General features: G+C 45.9%; 2 protein-coding genes across 4 annotated transcripts; both read left to right on the forward strand.

Annotated features, from left to right (window-relative positions):
• Positions 1-665: 665 nt before the first annotated feature.
• LOC109509763 (solute carrier family 22 member 4-like) lies at positions 666-8,134 on the forward strand. Its single transcript, XM_019859607.1, has 11 exons — positions 666-1,595; positions 2,141-2,323; positions 2,589-2,692; positions 2,771-2,925; positions 3,298-3,469; positions 3,543-3,672; positions 4,432-4,526; positions 5,742-5,956; positions 6,222-6,404; positions 6,745-6,880; positions 7,437-8,134. The coding sequence occupies exons 1-11, from the start codon at positions 1,389-1,391 to the stop codon at positions 7,549-7,551; spliced, it is 1,695 nt and encodes a 564-aa protein (XP_019715166.1). The 5' UTR covers positions 666-1,388; the 3' UTR covers positions 7,552-8,134.
• Positions 8,135-8,900: 766 nt separating this feature from the next.
• On the forward strand, positions 8,901-17,658 carry scaf4a (SR-related CTD-associated factor 4a). Of its 3 annotated transcripts, none has more exons than XM_019859596.1 (18): positions 8,901-9,123; positions 10,179-10,262; positions 10,340-10,384; positions 10,468-10,629; positions 11,044-11,170; positions 11,261-11,388; positions 11,520-11,675; positions 11,763-11,842; positions 11,958-12,021; positions 12,446-12,622; positions 12,710-12,783; positions 13,081-13,271; positions 13,350-13,450; positions 13,519-13,632; positions 14,045-14,201; positions 14,279-14,394; positions 14,471-14,612; positions 14,983-17,658. In XM_019859596.1, the coding sequence occupies exons 1-18, from the start codon at positions 9,094-9,096 to the stop codon at positions 15,903-15,905; spliced, it is 2,871 nt and encodes a 956-aa protein (XP_019715155.1). In that variant the 5' UTR covers positions 8,901-9,093; the 3' UTR covers positions 15,906-17,658. The 3 variants fall into 3 exon arrangements, with proteins under 3 accessions (XP_019715155.1, XP_019715154.1, XP_019715156.1); XM_019859595.1 differs by having other exon boundaries at positions 8,902-9,123; positions 11,511-11,675; XM_019859597.1 differs by lacking the exon at positions 8,901-9,123 and adding an exon at positions 9,666-9,901 and having other exon boundaries at positions 11,511-11,675.

Genomic DNA, 17,658 nt, shown 5'->3' on the forward strand with positions numbered 1-17,658 from the left:
TTTAAAATATTACATTTATTGAATGATATTTCCCATGGTAGCAAGAGACAGCAATGAAATAATGTTTTTTGGGGTTTTTTTTTGGGGGGGGTGCCTCAGACTTATTTGGTGTTTTTAAAACTATTTTCAAGCATTATTTTTTCCTAATTTTTTTCATTAATACAACCGGGAATTGTACCATTTCACGTGACCATATTTGAAACAAGCGGAACGTCAGCTTTCTTGTAGTTGGGTGCCATAAAATTGGTCTTTGGCGCCGCCATGTGGTCAGTAATTATCAGTGCATCATCCGGTGCTGCGTTTCCTTTTTATTGCGGCTGACAAATGAAATCATTATCAGTTGTCACCCTCAGGTAATTTGGATAATTTGAAATGGCATCTTTCCCGAATCAATCAATCAACTGTTCGCTTTGTCAGAGCTGCCGAGAGGAGTTTCGAGTGACAAACACTCTCGCAGTTGTTGCTTTCAGTGACAGTCTGAAATCATAATATCCAAAGTTTTCGATTTGTTCCTGAAAGTTTCACATTTTGTTGTCACTTTATGATTACGAATCCGATCACTATGACAAAATCGCTAAAATGGTAATAGAATGACCCGCACGCTTGCACGACAACGCACGTCTCACTGTTTTAATTGGTTTCTACTTCCTCTGTTGCGTATTACAGCGCAGTACTGAGCATTATCGCCCTCTTTTGGGGCCACTGGCTTGACAGAGCCCTTGAGGGGATGATGAAATGACCAACACTGTTGCATGTTTACGTCAACGTTTCAAGAGTTAGTCACTTCCCCAACTCACACCACATGTTATTGTTTCACAATGTTTTTGTGGGTTTGTTATTTGCTTTCATGTCAGGCGATTGGGTGCAGACGGACACAATCTGGAATTACTGGTACAGTACCCTCATATAACCTTGACAGAGCTGCTGAGAGGATGTTTAAATGTCCCATCCTCTTCCGCGTATTGAACGCTTCACCCCCTTCGCCAGTCTCGCCAGCGGGCATTGGACAGCCGCGAGGAACGAGTTTCTACCTATTCCACCCTCTGAGAACATGAGACGCACACTTCTTTTCCCCCCTCACCCATCTTGTTGTTGTTGTTTTTGTTGACTTTGGGTGGGTCTCGGCAGTCACGTGACACGGTAAGGATCCTTCTTTCTTGCAGAGTCAGCACTTATAAAACAGGAAACTCGTTGACATCGGACGGGTTCGTGTGTGTGTCCCGAAAGAACCGCGGGTGGGGGTAAGTTCCGTGCCGTGCAGGGTGGGGTAGGGCGGTGGCTACTTAGCGAGCGGGCGGGCGCTGGGGGAGAAGAAGGCGGCGTTTTGACGCGAAGTCAACCGTTGGCGAGATGGCTTGTCCTCTTTTGACGAACGCTTATCACTCGCCATGAAGAGCTACCCCGAGACCGTCGCCTTCCTGGGGCAGTTCGGACGCTTCCAGCAGGTCGTTTTCTTCCTGCTGTGCATCAGCATCGTGCCGAACGGCTTCGGCGCCTTTACGCTCATCTTCCTGGCCGACACACCGGCGCATTATTGCCGGGTGCCGGATGTCAATCTGACAGAGGACTGGCGTAATGCCGTCATCCCGGTCCAGGTGAGTACAGCAGTGTGACCGACGTCTTCCATCGCTTTAAAAGTCATTAAAAGCTCATAACACAGCCCCGATTGTTGCCGAATTCAATGAAACGGCGTGACATTTATATAAGAAAAAGAAAACAACCAAAACGATGTATTGGAGCAGATTCGCGTGGAAAAGGCGTAAATTCTATTTTATTTTTCCTTAAGTGGTTTGGCGAAGGGTTACGCGTGTATGTTCCTTCAACAAAACAAAATGCGGGTAAACATTACATCAGCGAGTTGATGCAAACGAAATATTTACATTTGTCTTAAACTTTGTGACACTGAAAATATCCCCCCCACAGCGCCCTCTGCTGGAAGGTGTGCACAAAAACAAGTGTAACGAGACATATGGCATTCATTTCCCGTCTTTTGATTTGCAAGAGAATTTTAAAAGACTCTCACAACTGAAGCCAATGTGCATGTTGTATTCGGTGCGTCATCATGGTTGATGAAATCTTCAGTCTGTATATTCCAGTAGAATGCATGCATTTACGATCCACATTTTCTTTGAACTCGCAGGTAGTGAATGGCAAAGAGGTGCGCAGCAGCTGCACCAGATACCGCCTAGATGTGGTCCGCAACCTGTCGGACCAGGGCTACATTTTGGGGCGGGATGTGAACCTCACCTCCCTGGAGGAGGAGACATGCAAGGATGGCTGGATTTACAGCAAGGACATCTACCAGTCCACCATAATCACTGAGGTGTGGCGTGCGTCAGTCATCGCTATCACTATGCTTGTCTCTGATCCTACATTGGAAGCTAAAATATGCTGCTGATTTATGAAGCGAACATGATTCCAGGAAGAAAAATGTGACAATATAGGGTGTGAGAAAGCAAAAATGGTTCTTCGGCATCCACATAGAAAGCAAAGAATGAAGCTAACCTGTGATGCTAACCTGTGACGCTAACCTTTGAAGTTAGAAAGGAAACAACCCAACTCACATTTGCACGCCGTCCGTCTTTCAGTTTGACCTGGTGTGCAACGACCAATGGAAGAAACCGTTTACCACCACCATTTTCTTCGTGGGTATCCTGTGCGGCTCCTTCTTTGCGGGGCAGCTCTCAGACAAGTACTGCAGGAAACTTAAGATTTTTTTTTTGTGTGTGTGCTGTACATCTGAGAGATCACGTATGTCGGTCCTCAACAGATTAGGCAGGAAACCCATCCTTTTCGCCACTTTGGCTCTTCAGACCACCTTCACATTCATTCAGGTCTTCTCCGTGTCCTGGTCCATGTTCACCATCCTGATGGTCATCAACGGCCTGGGACAGATGTCCAACTACATGGCGGCATTAGTACTGGGTACGTATGACAAACAACCACCGATTCACATTCACTCCTAAAGACAATTTTGAGTCTAAGGAGACCGACAATATATCGCAGCGTCTGCTGTGATGGCAAAACAAAGACGAGCGGCGGTCGAGCGCTAGCCACTTTATTGTGAAAATCGGTCGACTCTTAAATCCACACGGACAACAAATCTGAAGCCGCTCGAGCCCGACTGTATAGACTCTGATATAAATTTCATGTTATCAAGCGATGGCTCCTTCTGCCAGTTGTTCATGATCACCACTACCTTGCAGGTTAACTCTCAACACGACGTTTTCAAACGTCTGCGTTTATTTCCACGCAGCACATTTGTTTTCTTGACATTTCTGGGGTTTCTGCATGCAGGTGCAGAGATCCTGACGGGGAATGCGCGTCTGCTGTACTCGTCGCTGGGAACCTGCTTTGGTTTCGCCGTCGGCTACATGATCCTCCCCGTGTGCGCCTACTTCCTGAGGGATTGGAAGTCTCTCTTACTGGCTTTGTCCCTGCCCTGCATCGTCTATTTTCCCTTCTGGTGGTCAGGTCTTTGCGTTCTGATAGAGTTGTGGTTCTACCCGATCGGGCCTGACTTTGGCTTTTCCGGCGTGCAGGTTCATCCCGGAGTCTCCTCGCTGGCTCCTTTGCCAGGGACGAGTGGAAGAGGCCGAAGCCATCGTGAGGAAGGCAGCGAGGATGAACAAAGTACAAGCACCCGAAGTCATCTTTGAGGACTACTTAATTGTGAGTGCCCTTTGTTTACATTAAAAAAAAAAAAAACAGAATCACAAAGCAAAATCAGAACTTCGGGTTATTTTGCATTTAAATAAAAAAAAAGATCCATAAATTTTCAGTGCCATTTATTCTGTTAAGTGATGTGATTTTTTTTTTTTCTGGTGATGAATGACATATTTTGAAATTAAAATCATAAATTGTCAAAATGATAATAATAATATTATCATAATCACGAAGGAAAAATAATTTTTGGCACGTTTCACATTTAAAAAAAAAAGCTATGTTCATCCTCTTTACATGCTGCTTTTCCTGTTGGAGATATTTGGTTACATTTTGAGAAATATGCATAATTGCAAAACAAAAATTTCTATGCCGCTTATCTTGTTCAAGAATGTGGGCAAACTGTTGTAAGTTGCAAAATAATCATACTTGTCACTACCCATCAAAGATAATATGTTGAAATGATAAATTGAATGCCTAAAATAGAACCCACAATTACATAACACCAGCAAATTCCACTGTGTGAGTTATTGTAAAATATATTTTTTCATTCAAAAATAAGTGTGTTGTAAAAGTGTGTTGTAAAGTACAATCCATGGTCACAACACAAAAGCGTTTTTTTCGGGTTTTCCTCTCCAAATACATTTTCGTGTCGGAAATCTTAGGAGAACATAGTTTCATGGAGGTGGTGTTCGGTGTTCATGTGATGATGATGATAACGATAATGATGATGATGTTGATGTTGCGTTTTTTGTGTCGGTGAGCAAGTCCAAAGAGCCGAAGCCCAAAGAAAAGCACAGCATCCTGGACCTGGTGGGCAATGTGGAAATCGGATTCATGACAGTCATTCTTTGCTATGTGGCGTGAGTACACCATCAAACACCGTTTCTACTGTCAAGTCAAGATGATGATGGATTGGATAATTTGACAGATGGTTGGATTCATTGTTCTTCATTATATAGCACATCCCAGAAATGTATGAAAACATCCATCCATGCGTTATCCAGCAAACAGCAATATCCTCGCTCATTACTCCCAAGATGTATTTGTATTTTTAATCAGAGAAGGTGACTTTATTGCTTTTCTTTTTCGTGAATTAAAAATTCAAACACATTTTATGATATCAAATCAGATTTTTTTATTGCTATTTCCTCAAAACTATTTGTTGTTTGTATCAAAAATCTAAAAAAAATAGTTTTCATTTTTATTTGTAGAAATGTCGTTTTCAAATTTGGGGGGGGGGGCTGCAACATTTAGCAGGCATAATTGACCCCCAGCCACTTTTGTCACTTCTTTAACTTATCCCCTTATCTTGTCGCAATGGAAAAGCTGTTATGACTAAACGTCACACAAAGAAACATTGAAGGGCGTTGCCTTGCAGAGATGTCGCCAGACAACACTTTACACCAATGTAGACCTGCCCTACTTTCGAAGGTCACTGTGCTTATATGTTTCCTTCCTCACGTCAAAGTAGACAGACCCGTTTGTGCGGCGCACCGTATACTGTGAAAATGCCTTACGGTTACGAATTCAATCAAAGAAAATATATCAAACCAATGAACAGCCAGTCAACTTTAGCCCCAACTGTGATTCCACATGAACAAAAATAATATATGCACCTCACATGCATCTATGTTGACATTTATCTGCCCCACAAAAATATTAATCACGAAAATAAATAGGTGGTTGCTACATCATGAATTGCACCGATTTCCGAAATTGTCTTCATAACCCTACGCAAAAGTACGATAGATCCTCACTGAGTTTTCTTTGCTGTCACAAACAGATTCAGGACTGCTAACTCTGCACCAAAGTACTTCACGTCATTCGGTGGTCTTTGCTGCATTGATCGTTGGCGGTTAGCCAGTATAAGAAGCTAATGTCTATGCCCTCACTAAGTGCTCCTTGTCATCACACGTCAAAGAGATGGAGCAAAGAACAAGGGAGTAGAAAGTTACTGAAATAAAAACAACAAACAGCACAGCCAAACAGACGCCTAGGGAGGCTAGCCAGATGGCGGCTCGCTAGCTCAGCTTAGTTAACGGTCTATGTCCTCACTCAGTGCTCCCCTCTGCCAGGTTCACCATGTCGTCGGGCTACTACGGCATCTCCTTCAACACGACGCATTTGCACAGCAACGCGTACATCAGCTGTTTCATCTCGGGGGCCGTGGAGCTACCGGCGTACGTGGCCAGCTGGCTCGCTCTGCGCTATATTTCGCGACGGCTGTCCATCATCTGTTCCCTGGTGCTGACCGCTGTGCTGCTCTACTTCATACAGCTTGTGCCTGAAGGTGACTGGAATTTGTCGCATTTACTCCCAAGACATTTACTCCTAAACCTTAACACCTAAACCATACAACTCTAACAATAATACTTACCATAAATCCGAAATCCTTACCATATCCGTCACACATAACCCCAATCAGACACCCAAACCCGTAAACCCAAGAGTTGGAACACCCGAGAAATCGGGTAACAGCATCCCTGTGTGGCCACAGCCCGCAAAACCATCTCAGAAAGTCGACATCCCATTGACTAACTTTCCTGGTCCAACAGATTATTCTGGTCTGTCGCTCACTCTGGAGATGGTGGGAAAATTCGCAGTCACCACTGGCTTTGGTCTGATGTTTGCCTACACAACAGAGTTGTACCCGACGGCGCTACGAAATACCGCCGCCGGGATTTGCAACACGGTTGCACGAATGGGAAGCTGCATCATGCCATACCTACTGGAGCTCAGTGAGTTACAATAATAATAATATATTTTTAAAAACACACACACACACACACACACACACAAAGCTTAGCTTGACAAATGCGAACAGATGACATGTTTACGATCGCTCATAGAAGAAAATGGGAGCGTTTCCGAGACTACTGGTCAGACTCTCAGGCGCTGCATCTTGCTTTGAAGCCACCGTTCTAGGGTAGACCATTAGCTAAACTTAGCTAGCTAGCTGCCATCTGGCAAGCCACCCTATTCCTATTCAAAGAGTCCTTTAAAGACTACGACGAACTACTACACGTGAGGACTTGTATGTTCTTTACTGATGTCAACTGTCATGTGTTGTTCAAACAGGGTCCTACTCTCCGTTCCTACCTTACATCATACTGGGCAGTCTGGCTGTTTTAGCTGCCTTTGCCACTATCCTCCTGCCAGAGAGTTTCGGACGGCCACTGCCTGAATCTATCCAACAAATGCAGAAGAGAGAGCGGTACGTTGAATGATCATTGTACCCCGAGGCAAATTTATGACCATCCAGATGCACATGTGAAATAGACCAGGCCAATCCGAAGACTTTTGAAGGCCACTTTGGTCTAATTTAATTCACTAACTATGGCCGTTGGAGCGTGCGATACAGTAGACATTTTGCAATATTTTTGATATCTTCCCATCACTGGTTAACATCAATTACAGGACAGTAGATCCACCAGAGAATTGTCAAAATTTGATGCCATGGTCTGTTGCCATGTTTTTTGCTAGCTGCGCTAGTAAATAATGTCGCTCGGGAATGTGCGTGGTGATGACATTCGTCTCACTTGCAATTGGCAAGGAAATCCTTCACAAAAACGGCAAACGACGACAAGGAGTTGAAACTCTGGGAACCAGTTTTCGATTCCCTAATGGTCTGTGTACATTGGCAGGAATAGGCAAAGAGGCTTAGCAATTTGAATCGCGTGTCTCTCTACTGTCATACATTCTTAATATTTGTTGGTGACTTTGATCATCGATAAAACTGTTGAATGAACACATTGTCTCCATTTTCCCAGGATCAAGTGTCCGTGCATCCCAAAGGCAGAAATCCCCGTGGCTGTGGTTGTTTCTGAAAATCTCAAATCTAAAGAAATAAGAAATAATAATCATGATAAAAGTACTGTGGCATAAGATTACAATTGTTTACAGGGCTAATGATATTAGAAAAAAAATGTTACACCTTGCGTTGCCTTTTCCTGATATTTTACTTGGAAATAAGTCTTATCAGGGTGTTTTTTTTTAAGTGTAATTTCTGATTTTATAATATCATTGAATTAAAGTACAGGTACTGTTTACATATGCTGATACTTTTTATGAAAACATCATTGTACTGTGAGGCCTGGCCTCACGCTGCTCGACGTTCATGTTGTTCATGTTACAATAATCGTGTTATTATTTTTGTTACGGTTATATGCCACGGTCATACTGTATGTACGGGAATGGTCGGTCTTGTGTTACCTTCCTGGGCATGTGTCGTTTTATATGTTTGGATGTTTTTGTTTTCCCAGTGCAAACCATTTGAAAAAAAATCTCTGAACCAAAATGGATAGATTTTGCTCAGGTGCTGAGAGACTTCAAAGATAAGTGCTGAGTACAATCGTCTTATTGTGTAAACTGTGCAGATGAGCAATATACATTCCTTGTACACATGTACTGGATATTACTCAGTTGCTTTTGAAGTGACAATAAAAACAAACATTTTGGTTTAACTTGAGATGTGCTGTACTTTTTAAGAGGGACAGAAATGGAATTTGAGAGTAACGATGTTTTTTTTCCTCAAAAATTATTTTTAAAATATACATACATTATTTCTAGATAAAAAGCTGTAGTTTTTGTAGTAAAATTGTAAAACCACGAGTGTAAATAAGGTTATTATGTTGTTAAAGTTGTATTTTTTTCAAACGAAAGACATTTATATAACAAGTTTAAAATGTATTTTTGAAGAGAAGAAAATTCAGATTCTGAGGAGAATACAGTAACATTTTTCAAGTTTTTACTTTACTAAATTAGGGTACAAGCGAATTTCACATATACCTCCATTCAAGTAAAGTGGAAAAAATTGGAGCAATTAAATTATTGTTATGCCCTTGCATGTGGGAAAGGAGAGCCAAGTCGCTCTCTGCAATTTCAGCCCTTTACTGAGTGGGACAAACAGACAAACACAAATACATCATGAGTAGATGAGAAAACAGTCACAAGAAGCTACCACTGGCCACAATCCATATCCAGACTGTCAGGAGCAGACTCGAGTACTACAATATGTACAGTAATTACATGTTATAACATTTTTATTTCAGTCGATTGTCCTTTTTATATTTTTTATGCAGTAGAGTGCGATATTCTTCAACCAAAAAAACCGCGGATATTTTTGTTGTGGGGGTGGGGGGAGTGGAACGTATTAATGAGATTTCGACTCCGTCATTTCATTGTGGAAAACGATTTGGGAAGAAACACCGACACCCATTGGTCATCAATGGAACAACAGCAGTGACTTCCCAGCATGCTTTGCCGTGCCCGCCGACCCCGCACGCGCAGCTAACCCGCTCCGATGCTAGGCTAGCCGCTTAGCTACGAGCGACGGACATGTTGTGCCAACCCTCGCTGGAATAAACGTCTTGGGCAGCAGGTGCGAATAGGGGGGACGTCGTTGCGGGGTGGGGCCGCTGGACCACCATGGACGCTGTCAACGCCTTCAACCAGGAGGTAAGGCCGCCTTCCTGGCGCACTTTGGAGGCGTTTTAGCCGCTTGGAGGTCCCGCGGAGGACCCGTGTTTGGCCCAACGCGAGGGCCTCTCTTTTGGCCGTCGCGTACTGTGGACATTTCTAAACACTCGTTTAGCATTTGCTGCTCCATACATTTGTGTATTTTCGAAACGTTTTGGTTTTTCATTCTCATGGAACGATTTGTATTTCGCGTGCTAACCCTGGGGCCGTTGGGGTAACGTTGCCTCACAGCACGTTAGCTCGCATGACCAAACACTCAACTACAACGTTACTCAAGATTATGATCATGGTGAGATGTGACTGATTATCACGAGTTAGCTGTGATCTTGTTAGCAGGAGATGTTGCTATAGAGGACTTAATAACAGAAGTTGTTCGCGTAGCACGCACACAGGCTCGCCGTCCGCCACCTTTGTTGTCACGTCAACCTGCTCCAGAGTGTTAGGAGGCGGGGCTTCGGCGTCATGAGCCGCGTCGACGTTTGCCCCTTTCGCGCCGTGGAACGATCGAGCCAGCATTTTCGGGCAGGGCGCGGTGGAACGCTGCCCTTTCCTTTACATAGCCGATGCCCCTTCCCACGTTGAGATAATTAAATGTGTTTCTATACGAGTGTCAGGGGCAGTGACAATTGCGTTCACCACAAAAGGCACAGCCAGCGAGAATGGGGGGTGTTAAACTTCACAGTCATGGCAATGACTGAAATTGATGGGAACTGCCCTCGGGCTCGCCTTGCGAATGTCACAAGACCAAACCTAGAACGTAAGTAAGCTGTGTCGTTTGCAATGCGAGCATGAAGGCAGTTTTCCAATATACTGTCAAAAGCCGGCATTTTCCTCACTTGCTTTCACGTGTGTAAGGTACCGACATCGGGTTGCATGTTTGTAAGCTTTTATAACATAACGATAGAGCTTGCACTTTGTCACCTCTTCACAAAGAACCTGGTTGCAGGTCATTACACACAAGCTGTGTTCCCCCCCCCCAAGCCCACTCTCGTTGATGAATTGACTATTTTGTTTGTTTGTTTTTGCTTGTGTAGTTATTCTCCTTGATGGACTCTAAGCCGCCAATTTCTCGCGCCAAGATGATCTCCATCACAAAGTCGGCCATCAAGGCTATGAAAGTAAGGACTTCATCTCGTAAGCGATTCAAAATATACATTACAGACAATAAATGTTGCAACATGACTTCTTCGAACAGCTCTACAAGCACGTGGTCCAGATTGTGGAGAAGTTCATTAAAAAGGTAAGACCATGAAATGAAAATATTGGAGCGAGCTTTGAATAATGATCATTAGAATAAAAATACCTTTTTTTTTTCATGTGCAGTGTAAGTCCGAGTACAAGGTGGCGGGTCTGTACGTAGTGGACTCCATCGTTCGCCAGTCACGACACCAATTTGGCGCAGACAAGGACGTGTTCGGGCCACGCTTCACCAAAAACATTGTGGCCACCTTCGAGAACCTCTGCCTCTGCCCCATGGAGGACAGAGTAAGAACGTCTATGCAAACATGTTTTTTTTTCTCTTTTCCACAAAAAAAACTTGGTGCTCGTTCAGAGCCAGGGCCAGATCTGTGCATAGTTGGTGCTTAACAAGTTCTCATGAAGAACGTGTTTGTTCTCCAATAGACAAACAAAGAATTAGATGTTTCGATGGTTTTCATGAAGTTAACAACATTCACAGCACAGGGGTGGAAAAAGTAGGTGAACCTGTCGGACACAAGCTCAAATCAGAATCAGGAGTCCAGCAACCTCGAGTCCAATTCATGTGATGACACTGCAAGCGTTAATGAAAGTTGCCTTGCCAGTTTTCTTCTCAAGAAGCATTCTGTCGTTCATATCCTCTTATCTATGTATGTCAGTCGTCGTTTGAACGCACTTGACATTCCTCTGCCGTGTTGACAGAGTAAGCTGGTACGTGTGCTGAACCTGTGGCAGAAGAACGGCGTTTTCAAGAGCAACGTCATTCAGCCCCTCCTGGACATGGCCGCCGGCGCCAGCAGCGACGCCGCGCCTTGCGCCGAAGATCCGGGTGATTGTCGACCGCACGCGGCTGTCCTTGTGCTCCTACGTAGCGCCGAGCTAAGAACGAGGAGTAATCTGATGTTTTCCCCCCGGGCAGCTTCGTCCCCGCTGACCCCGACCAAAGACCACGCGGTGAACTCTGCCGCTGCGCCCTGTGCCCCGCTGCAAAAACAGGACCCCTTCACCGCCGTGGCCCAGCTCTTCCAGTCCACGCAGGGTCAGCAGGTGCGTTTGGAAATGTGACTTTTCAGAACAATGGCGTTTTTTTTTTTTTTTTACACATTTCCGCTCACCGGTTCATCTCAAGAAATTGACGCATCATGGAAAAACGGCATTTAATTTATTAGCTGCAGCAGATGCTTCAGAACTTCCAGCAGCAGCCCGTTCAAGCAGAACCCGCCCCTCAGCCTCCGCCCGTCCCCCCCTCGGACACCCCGAGCGTCGCCCCGGTTTTCAGCAATGCCCTCCCGCATGCTCTCCAGGCCGGCCAGCAGAGGACGGCGTTTGACAAGGTGAGCCTTGCGCGCTTCGCGAGACTGCGACCGCGCCCTTCGCAACATTTGCGAGCATGTTAAAATTCAAACCGCCCTCCGCCGTAGATCTTGTTGGATCGTTTTGACTACGACGACGAGCCAGAAACGGGAGAAGACACCAAGGATGACGTCTCGCAGACCTCCTTGTAAGGCCTCGTTTAATTGGAATATTGATTTACATATTCAGAAGCATGTTTGTCTTGGTGTAAAGTTACAACAAAAAGGAAGCAGATGATGATGTCATTGTTGTCATGGCGACAGTATGCAGCAACCTCCAGCCTTCCAGCCGCCCATGATGAACATGACTCAGGACCTCTCCCAGCAGGTAGATCCTACGCTTTGATTTCTACAGCTGCCTATTTAGGCAGGAGATTGAGAACAAATTAATGGCTCTCTGTTGAAGTAATCTCAAAACGGACAGGCAACAAGTTTCGAGTCAAACGTTGCCCACCTCCTCCTGAATACTTTGCTGGCATATCGGCAGACTGCTTTCAAATGCTGAAATAATTGCAAAATGATCCTTCACCATACACGGCCCCTCGGCCCTGCTTAGTTTGTTTTTATTTGTGCAGCAGCCCGTTTAGGCGGCCAAGTACCCTGAATGAGTGGTGCCCTCTGCTGTTTACTTTCAAGCGTTAATCGTTTCAAAATGGTTCTGCAAAGTAGCCGCCCTTTTGTGATTTTTACCAGCAGCCCGTTTAGGCAGCAAACAAGTTGTAAAGTGACAGAATGTCATTTGTCGTCCTTAGGGTCTTCTCCCTCCCAACGGCCAGCTCCCGGCCTACGGTCTAATGCCGGGACAAGGCTTCCAAGGGATGACGCCTCAGATGGGGCAAGTGGTCCCGGGCCAGCCCTTCTCTGGTCCCGCGGGACAACCTGGCTTCCCGGGAGTTTATCCTCCTCCTCACTCGGCCCAGCAACAGCAGGTAACGCGGAGAACGAGCGGTGACCTCCTGCGGTGAGGGGAATCTTCACAACCAAACAAAACCATGTCTTCTTGGTGCCATTGTTAGGATTCGACAGTCGATTCGGACCGTTCCTCCATGAGGGACGGCAGACATGGCGAAACGTCACGATCGGGCTCCAGGTAAGCCAGTGGAGGATGATGGGAAATGATGAGTGAGAGGAACACGACTGACCACTGACGAGTATCAGGGCATGAATGAATGTAAACAAACAACTGCAGTTTGCTAACAGCCATGAGTTGGTCCGCCAGCCAGACGCAAGATTACGTTACACGTGGAGAATCGTGACATCCGTAACGTGCAACGCTAACAGCCGTGAGTTGGTCTGCCAGCCAGACGCACGATTACGTTACACGTGGAGAATCGTGACACACGTAACGTGCAAGGAGGCCATTTTTGATCGAATCTTGCTCATCCAGGTCCCCAAAAAGGAGGCGATCGCGGTCCAATTCCCGCACGCGCCGCTCCCGACACCGGCGCTCCCGCTCGCGATCCCGCGACAGACGCCACCATTCCCCGCGCTCTCGCTCGCAGGAGCGCCGGGAAAGGGAACGTGATCGGGAGCGACGTCAAAAAGGTCTCCCGCCGCCCAAGAGCGAGACGCTGAGCAGTGAGTGCCTCTCGCTTTCGGTGCGCTCTCCCATTTTTTTTTGTGGCTGCACGGTGGACTTGATTGCGTGCTCTTCAGTCTGCAGTACGACTTTATGGGTGGGCCAGCTGGACAAGAGGACTCAGCAGCAGGATGTGGCGAGCTTGCTGGAGGAGTTCGGGCAGATCGAGTCCATCAACGTGAGTCGCAAGAAACATGAATTTGCTCGAAAGGTGCCACGAGTGTCAATGACGTGTGTCTTGTGTAGATGATCCCTCCGCGAGGGTGCGCCTACATCGTCATGGTCCACCGGCAGGACGCCTTCAGGGCCCTGCAAAAGCTCAGTCGAGGCTCCTACAAAGTCAACCAAAAAGCCATCAAGGTGAAAAAGAACAATCGCTGGGAGTGTCTTACGAGTGGAGCTCTCTGGCCACTATGATGCTTTTAATTAAAAATGCCTCCTCAAACCAAAATGTCAAACTAAAGCACCATCCTGGCGAGGGCTGTGCGACGTGGCTAAAATTTAATATCTCAACATTATTGCCTGATCTCTAAAGATATTACAATGGGTTTAGAGAAAACTAAGTAGTAAAAAAATAACCAAGTATAATTCCTGAAGTATGTGGAAAGTGTACTTTGTTTGTTGTTGTTGTTGATGTGTGGGTTTTTTTTTGTTTTTGTTTTTTTGGGGGGGGGGACAACCATTCATTTGAAGTGGAAACAATGCTTATGTTTTTTTTTTTCCAAATTATTATTATGATTTGAATTATGGATTTATTTTGGTCTGTCAACAGATTGCATGGGCTCTGAACAAAGGCATCAAGGCTGAATTGAAGCAGTTCTGGGACGTGGAGCTGGGCGTCACCTACTTGCCCTGGTCCAAAGTCCGGGAGGAACAGCTGGAGGAGCTGAAGGAAGGCGGAATCCTGGATGGGGACACTTTAGCGCCAGGTAGCACACAAATGTCACTCAAGTATACTTTGCTTTCCCCGTGTGTTAACGAAGCTTCCTTTTTGTGTCGCTTCCAGAGTGGACGACTGTGAAGAAAGCTCTGGAGAACCCACGGGAGCTCACCCACAACGGCGGTGCTGAGTCACAGCAGCCCGAGGACGCCCACGTGTTGACTCCTCTTCATCCGACGCAGGTGATCCGTCTTTCTCATGACTTTGGATAGAAAATCTGTTGAACGTTTCTCTTTAACGGCGCGCCTTTTTCTTCAGGTTCCGCCGATGCTCGGCATGAGCGCGGTGCCGCCACCCGGCTTCCCCGCCAACATGAGCATGCCGCCGCCTTCTTTCCCGCCCGGCATGCCCCCGCCGCCGTTCATGAGACCGGGCTTCAACCCCATGCAGATGCCTCCAGGTATCACCTGCAGCACTCTCGCGTGTTTATATTTGATCATAATAGTTGAAGCCATGAGCTGTGATTAATTATGATTTAAAATCAGCCCAATGATCCAAATTTCACCTTGCTAAGTGAAACTGTCCTTTGATTTTTCACACATTTGGCTGCATCTCTGACCGTCAAACTTCACCAACATGCGCTTTCGACGAGCAAAGACAAAAATTAAAATTGGTTGCACTCAAGTGTTGCACAAATTTGGCAACACTCGGACAGAATCTCAAATGACAAGGTCGTCTTTGAGGGACTGCTGGAAGTAGCGAGAGTGACTCTGAAATGGCCGCCCGCTTTCAAACAAAATGGCGGGCTAATAACTAGGCCTCTCTCCCAGGTTTCCCCCCGCCTGGGGCCATGCCTCTCTCCATGCCGCCGCCGCCGCCCTCCAAAGGGGACGACATGCCTCTGGTTAGCAGGAAGCACGAGGAGGTCCCGGACGCTCCCAACTTCAGCATCCAGCCCCAGCCAGGCGGTTTGCTGGGGGCCCGGCCCGGTATGATCCCGCTGCAGCGCCCCCCTGGCCCTCCTCCGCTGCATGTTCAGCGTTTCCCGCCGCCGCCTGTCCCGCCTCAGATGGTTCCCAGGGGGCCGCACCCTCCCCCGATGCGCCATGACACCCCTCCACCGAAAGGAGCCTTTGGGATGCCCCACAGCATGAGGCCGCCCTTCCCACCTCACGGCCCACCCCCTCAAGGTCCGCCCCCTCACGGCCTGCCGCCTCAAGGTCCGCCTCCTCAAGGTCCGCCACCTCAAGTTCCCCCACATCAAGGTCCGCCCCCTCAGGGTCCTACCCTTCCGAGTCCCCCTTTCATCAGGCCTGGAGCCCCACGTGTGATCGAGGACGATGACGGCCGCCCTTTTCGGGGCGAGCGTTCCGGATTCAGGGAGCGGGAGCCGGAGAGAGAGCGGGGATTCGGTGGCGCCACGAGGCGCCCATTTGGCGGCGACCGCTCGGACGCCAGGGACCGACTGGACGGTGGCGGATGGGACAGAGACAGACGGGACTGGCGAGACCGGGAGAACGGCAGCAGAGAGGCCCAGGAGAAAGGGAAAGAAGGCGAGCGCCCTAAGCGGCGGGAAAGAGCCAGCCGGTGGGATCGCGACGACCGCTTGGCTGAGCTGGACAAAATGGACAAGGTCCGGACCCTTGACGCCGTTGCCACGGGACCAGCCGAAGCACCCCAAAAGACTGTCGGGTCGGCACCTCCCGCTGCTGAGTCTTCCAAGGCAGCGCCGCCCTCTGTCGAAGCCAAATAGGAAGCGACGTCGTAGCGGGTGCTCTGTCTCCCTCTAGCTGCAACTACATGAACTGTGACTTGAGCGCCAAGTGAACATGTTGCCTCGTTTCCTTCCCTGTACATTGTGTGAATGCGGCATGGCCATTTTACTTGTGCTCCTTTCAGCTTTTACCTATTTAATCAAGTTTGTAGATTTTTTTTTTTAACTTCATGCTTTTCAGCCACTCCATCCCAAATGACATTTTCAAGTGCTACTTCAGTCATCTGCTTTTAATTATTATTATTTTATTTTTTTGGGAGGCGGGGGTAGGATTGCAATTAACAGTTAGATTAAGCAGAAAATTAATTTTCAATTTATCACTGAATCGGATAAAAAAAAGATCGGATTTCCATCACATCTGATTTGGTAAAAAAAAAAATGATGGAAAATATGCAAAAATGTCAAATTGTTATCCAAAGTCAAATCAGATGTTTGCAAAAGTCGTAATTGAACAGTGATCATCAGTCTGCTTTCATGGACTGTAGAAAACTGAATATTTATAGTTCAGAGGCAGAAATGCTGAGGATTTGCACAGTTTACGTTAAACAAGTCATCTCACACAATCAATTGTCAAAATTGTTGACGATTTTTTTAATCAGTTAATTCTTGATCAAGTGATTGATTTGTGCACCTCTTGAGTACAAAGTGGCATTCATTTAAAGCACCGTGCTTGCATGTTTACTTTTGACCCTTCTCCTATTGACCGAGTTTAAAAAATCTTGAAAAAAAATATATTTTTAAAGTGAGAAAAGTTGGCTTAATTTTTTCCTGTCAGGATTATTTGGGGCATTTTTTTTCAAATTGGCACGTTTGAAGCTAATGTGAACCTTTTTAAAGCTGAAATATCTTAGGCCGATATTTTAAAAAAATGTCTGATGCTGGCATCGCTTTTTAAATTCTTTTTTTCCCCTCAAGGGGCTAAAAGTTGGGCAGGGGGAGGGTCAAACCATATGCAACATTTTAAGTTTCACAAATTAGTCATACTTGGAGTGGAAAGTAAATTTTCTTGTGAATGCCCAGAACATTTGCAGTCTTATCATGTAATGTCATTTTTAATACTACAAAATTGATCTGCCTAATTATCCGAACAATGCCTGAGGCACTCCAATTGTCATTGTCAAGTTTTTCCAAAGTAGGTTGTTGCTGTTGGTTTTTTTTTTCTTCTCACACTTCCTTGTTTGTTTTATTGTTGTTTTTGTTTTGCATTGGCAAACTACTGTAACATCCGTAACACCTGCCCCATTACTTGAATCATTTGAATCCCGAAGGAAAACCGAGTCAAATGACAGCCGGGCTCTCCACTGTAAATATGCTTTTCACTGTCACTAGCTGGGCGTTATCATGACGATGCTCCTCGTTTGTCCACCGACGGCACAGCCTTTGAAGGACCCAGAAGGAATCGGAACTTTTGCTTTAAGCTCTTTGGCTGTGTGAACGGCTTTGTTAACCCTTAAAAAAGACATCGATGTAAAGTGTTCAACATTTCAACCACAAAAAATGTTTTTAATAAACTATTTTTGTACCAAATCGGCCATTTTTGTCAAGATGCGAATAATGATTCAAAAACACTGTTTGATTTGGTATCATCCTCAACTTGTGACACATGAATGTTTATGAATACAGTATGTGTGTTTTCTTTTTTTAAAACTTTATGGAATTTGTGGGAATCACTAATTACGATCACAATTAAGAACTCGGGAAATACAAAATTAAGATGACATTAAATAATAAT

Source organism: Hippocampus comes, unplaced genomic scaffold, assembly GCF_001891065.2.
Source record: "Hippocampus comes isolate QL1 unplaced genomic scaffold, H_comes_QL1_v1.1 scaffold328, whole genome shotgun sequence".
Taxonomy (NCBI): domain Eukaryota; kingdom Metazoa; phylum Chordata; class Actinopteri; order Syngnathiformes; family Syngnathidae; genus Hippocampus; species Hippocampus comes.

Coding starts and splice junctions, on each gene's coding strand:
- LOC109509763 (XM_019859607.1), top strand. CDS start 1,389: ATGAAGAGCTACCCCGAGACCGTCGCCTTCCTGGGGCAGTTCGGACGC. Junction 2,693..2,770: donor GCGGGGCAGCTCTCAGACAA/GTACTGCAGGAA, acceptor GGTCCTCAACAG/ATTAGGCAGGAAACCCATCC. Junction 5,957..6,221: donor CATACAGCTTGTGCCTGAAG/GTGACTGGAATT, acceptor CTGGTCCAACAG/ATTATTCTGGTCTGTCGCTC.
- scaf4a (XM_019859595.1), top strand. CDS start 9,094: ATGGACGCTGTCAACGCCTTCAACCAGGAG. Junction 11,171..11,260: donor GCCTTGCGCCGAAGATCCGG/GTGATTGTCGAC, acceptor CCCCCCGGGCAG/CTTCGTCCCCGCTGACCCCG. Junction 11,676..11,762: donor AGAGGACGGCGTTTGACAAG/GTGAGCCTTGCG, acceptor CCTCCGCCGTAG/ATCTTGTTGGATCGTTTTGA.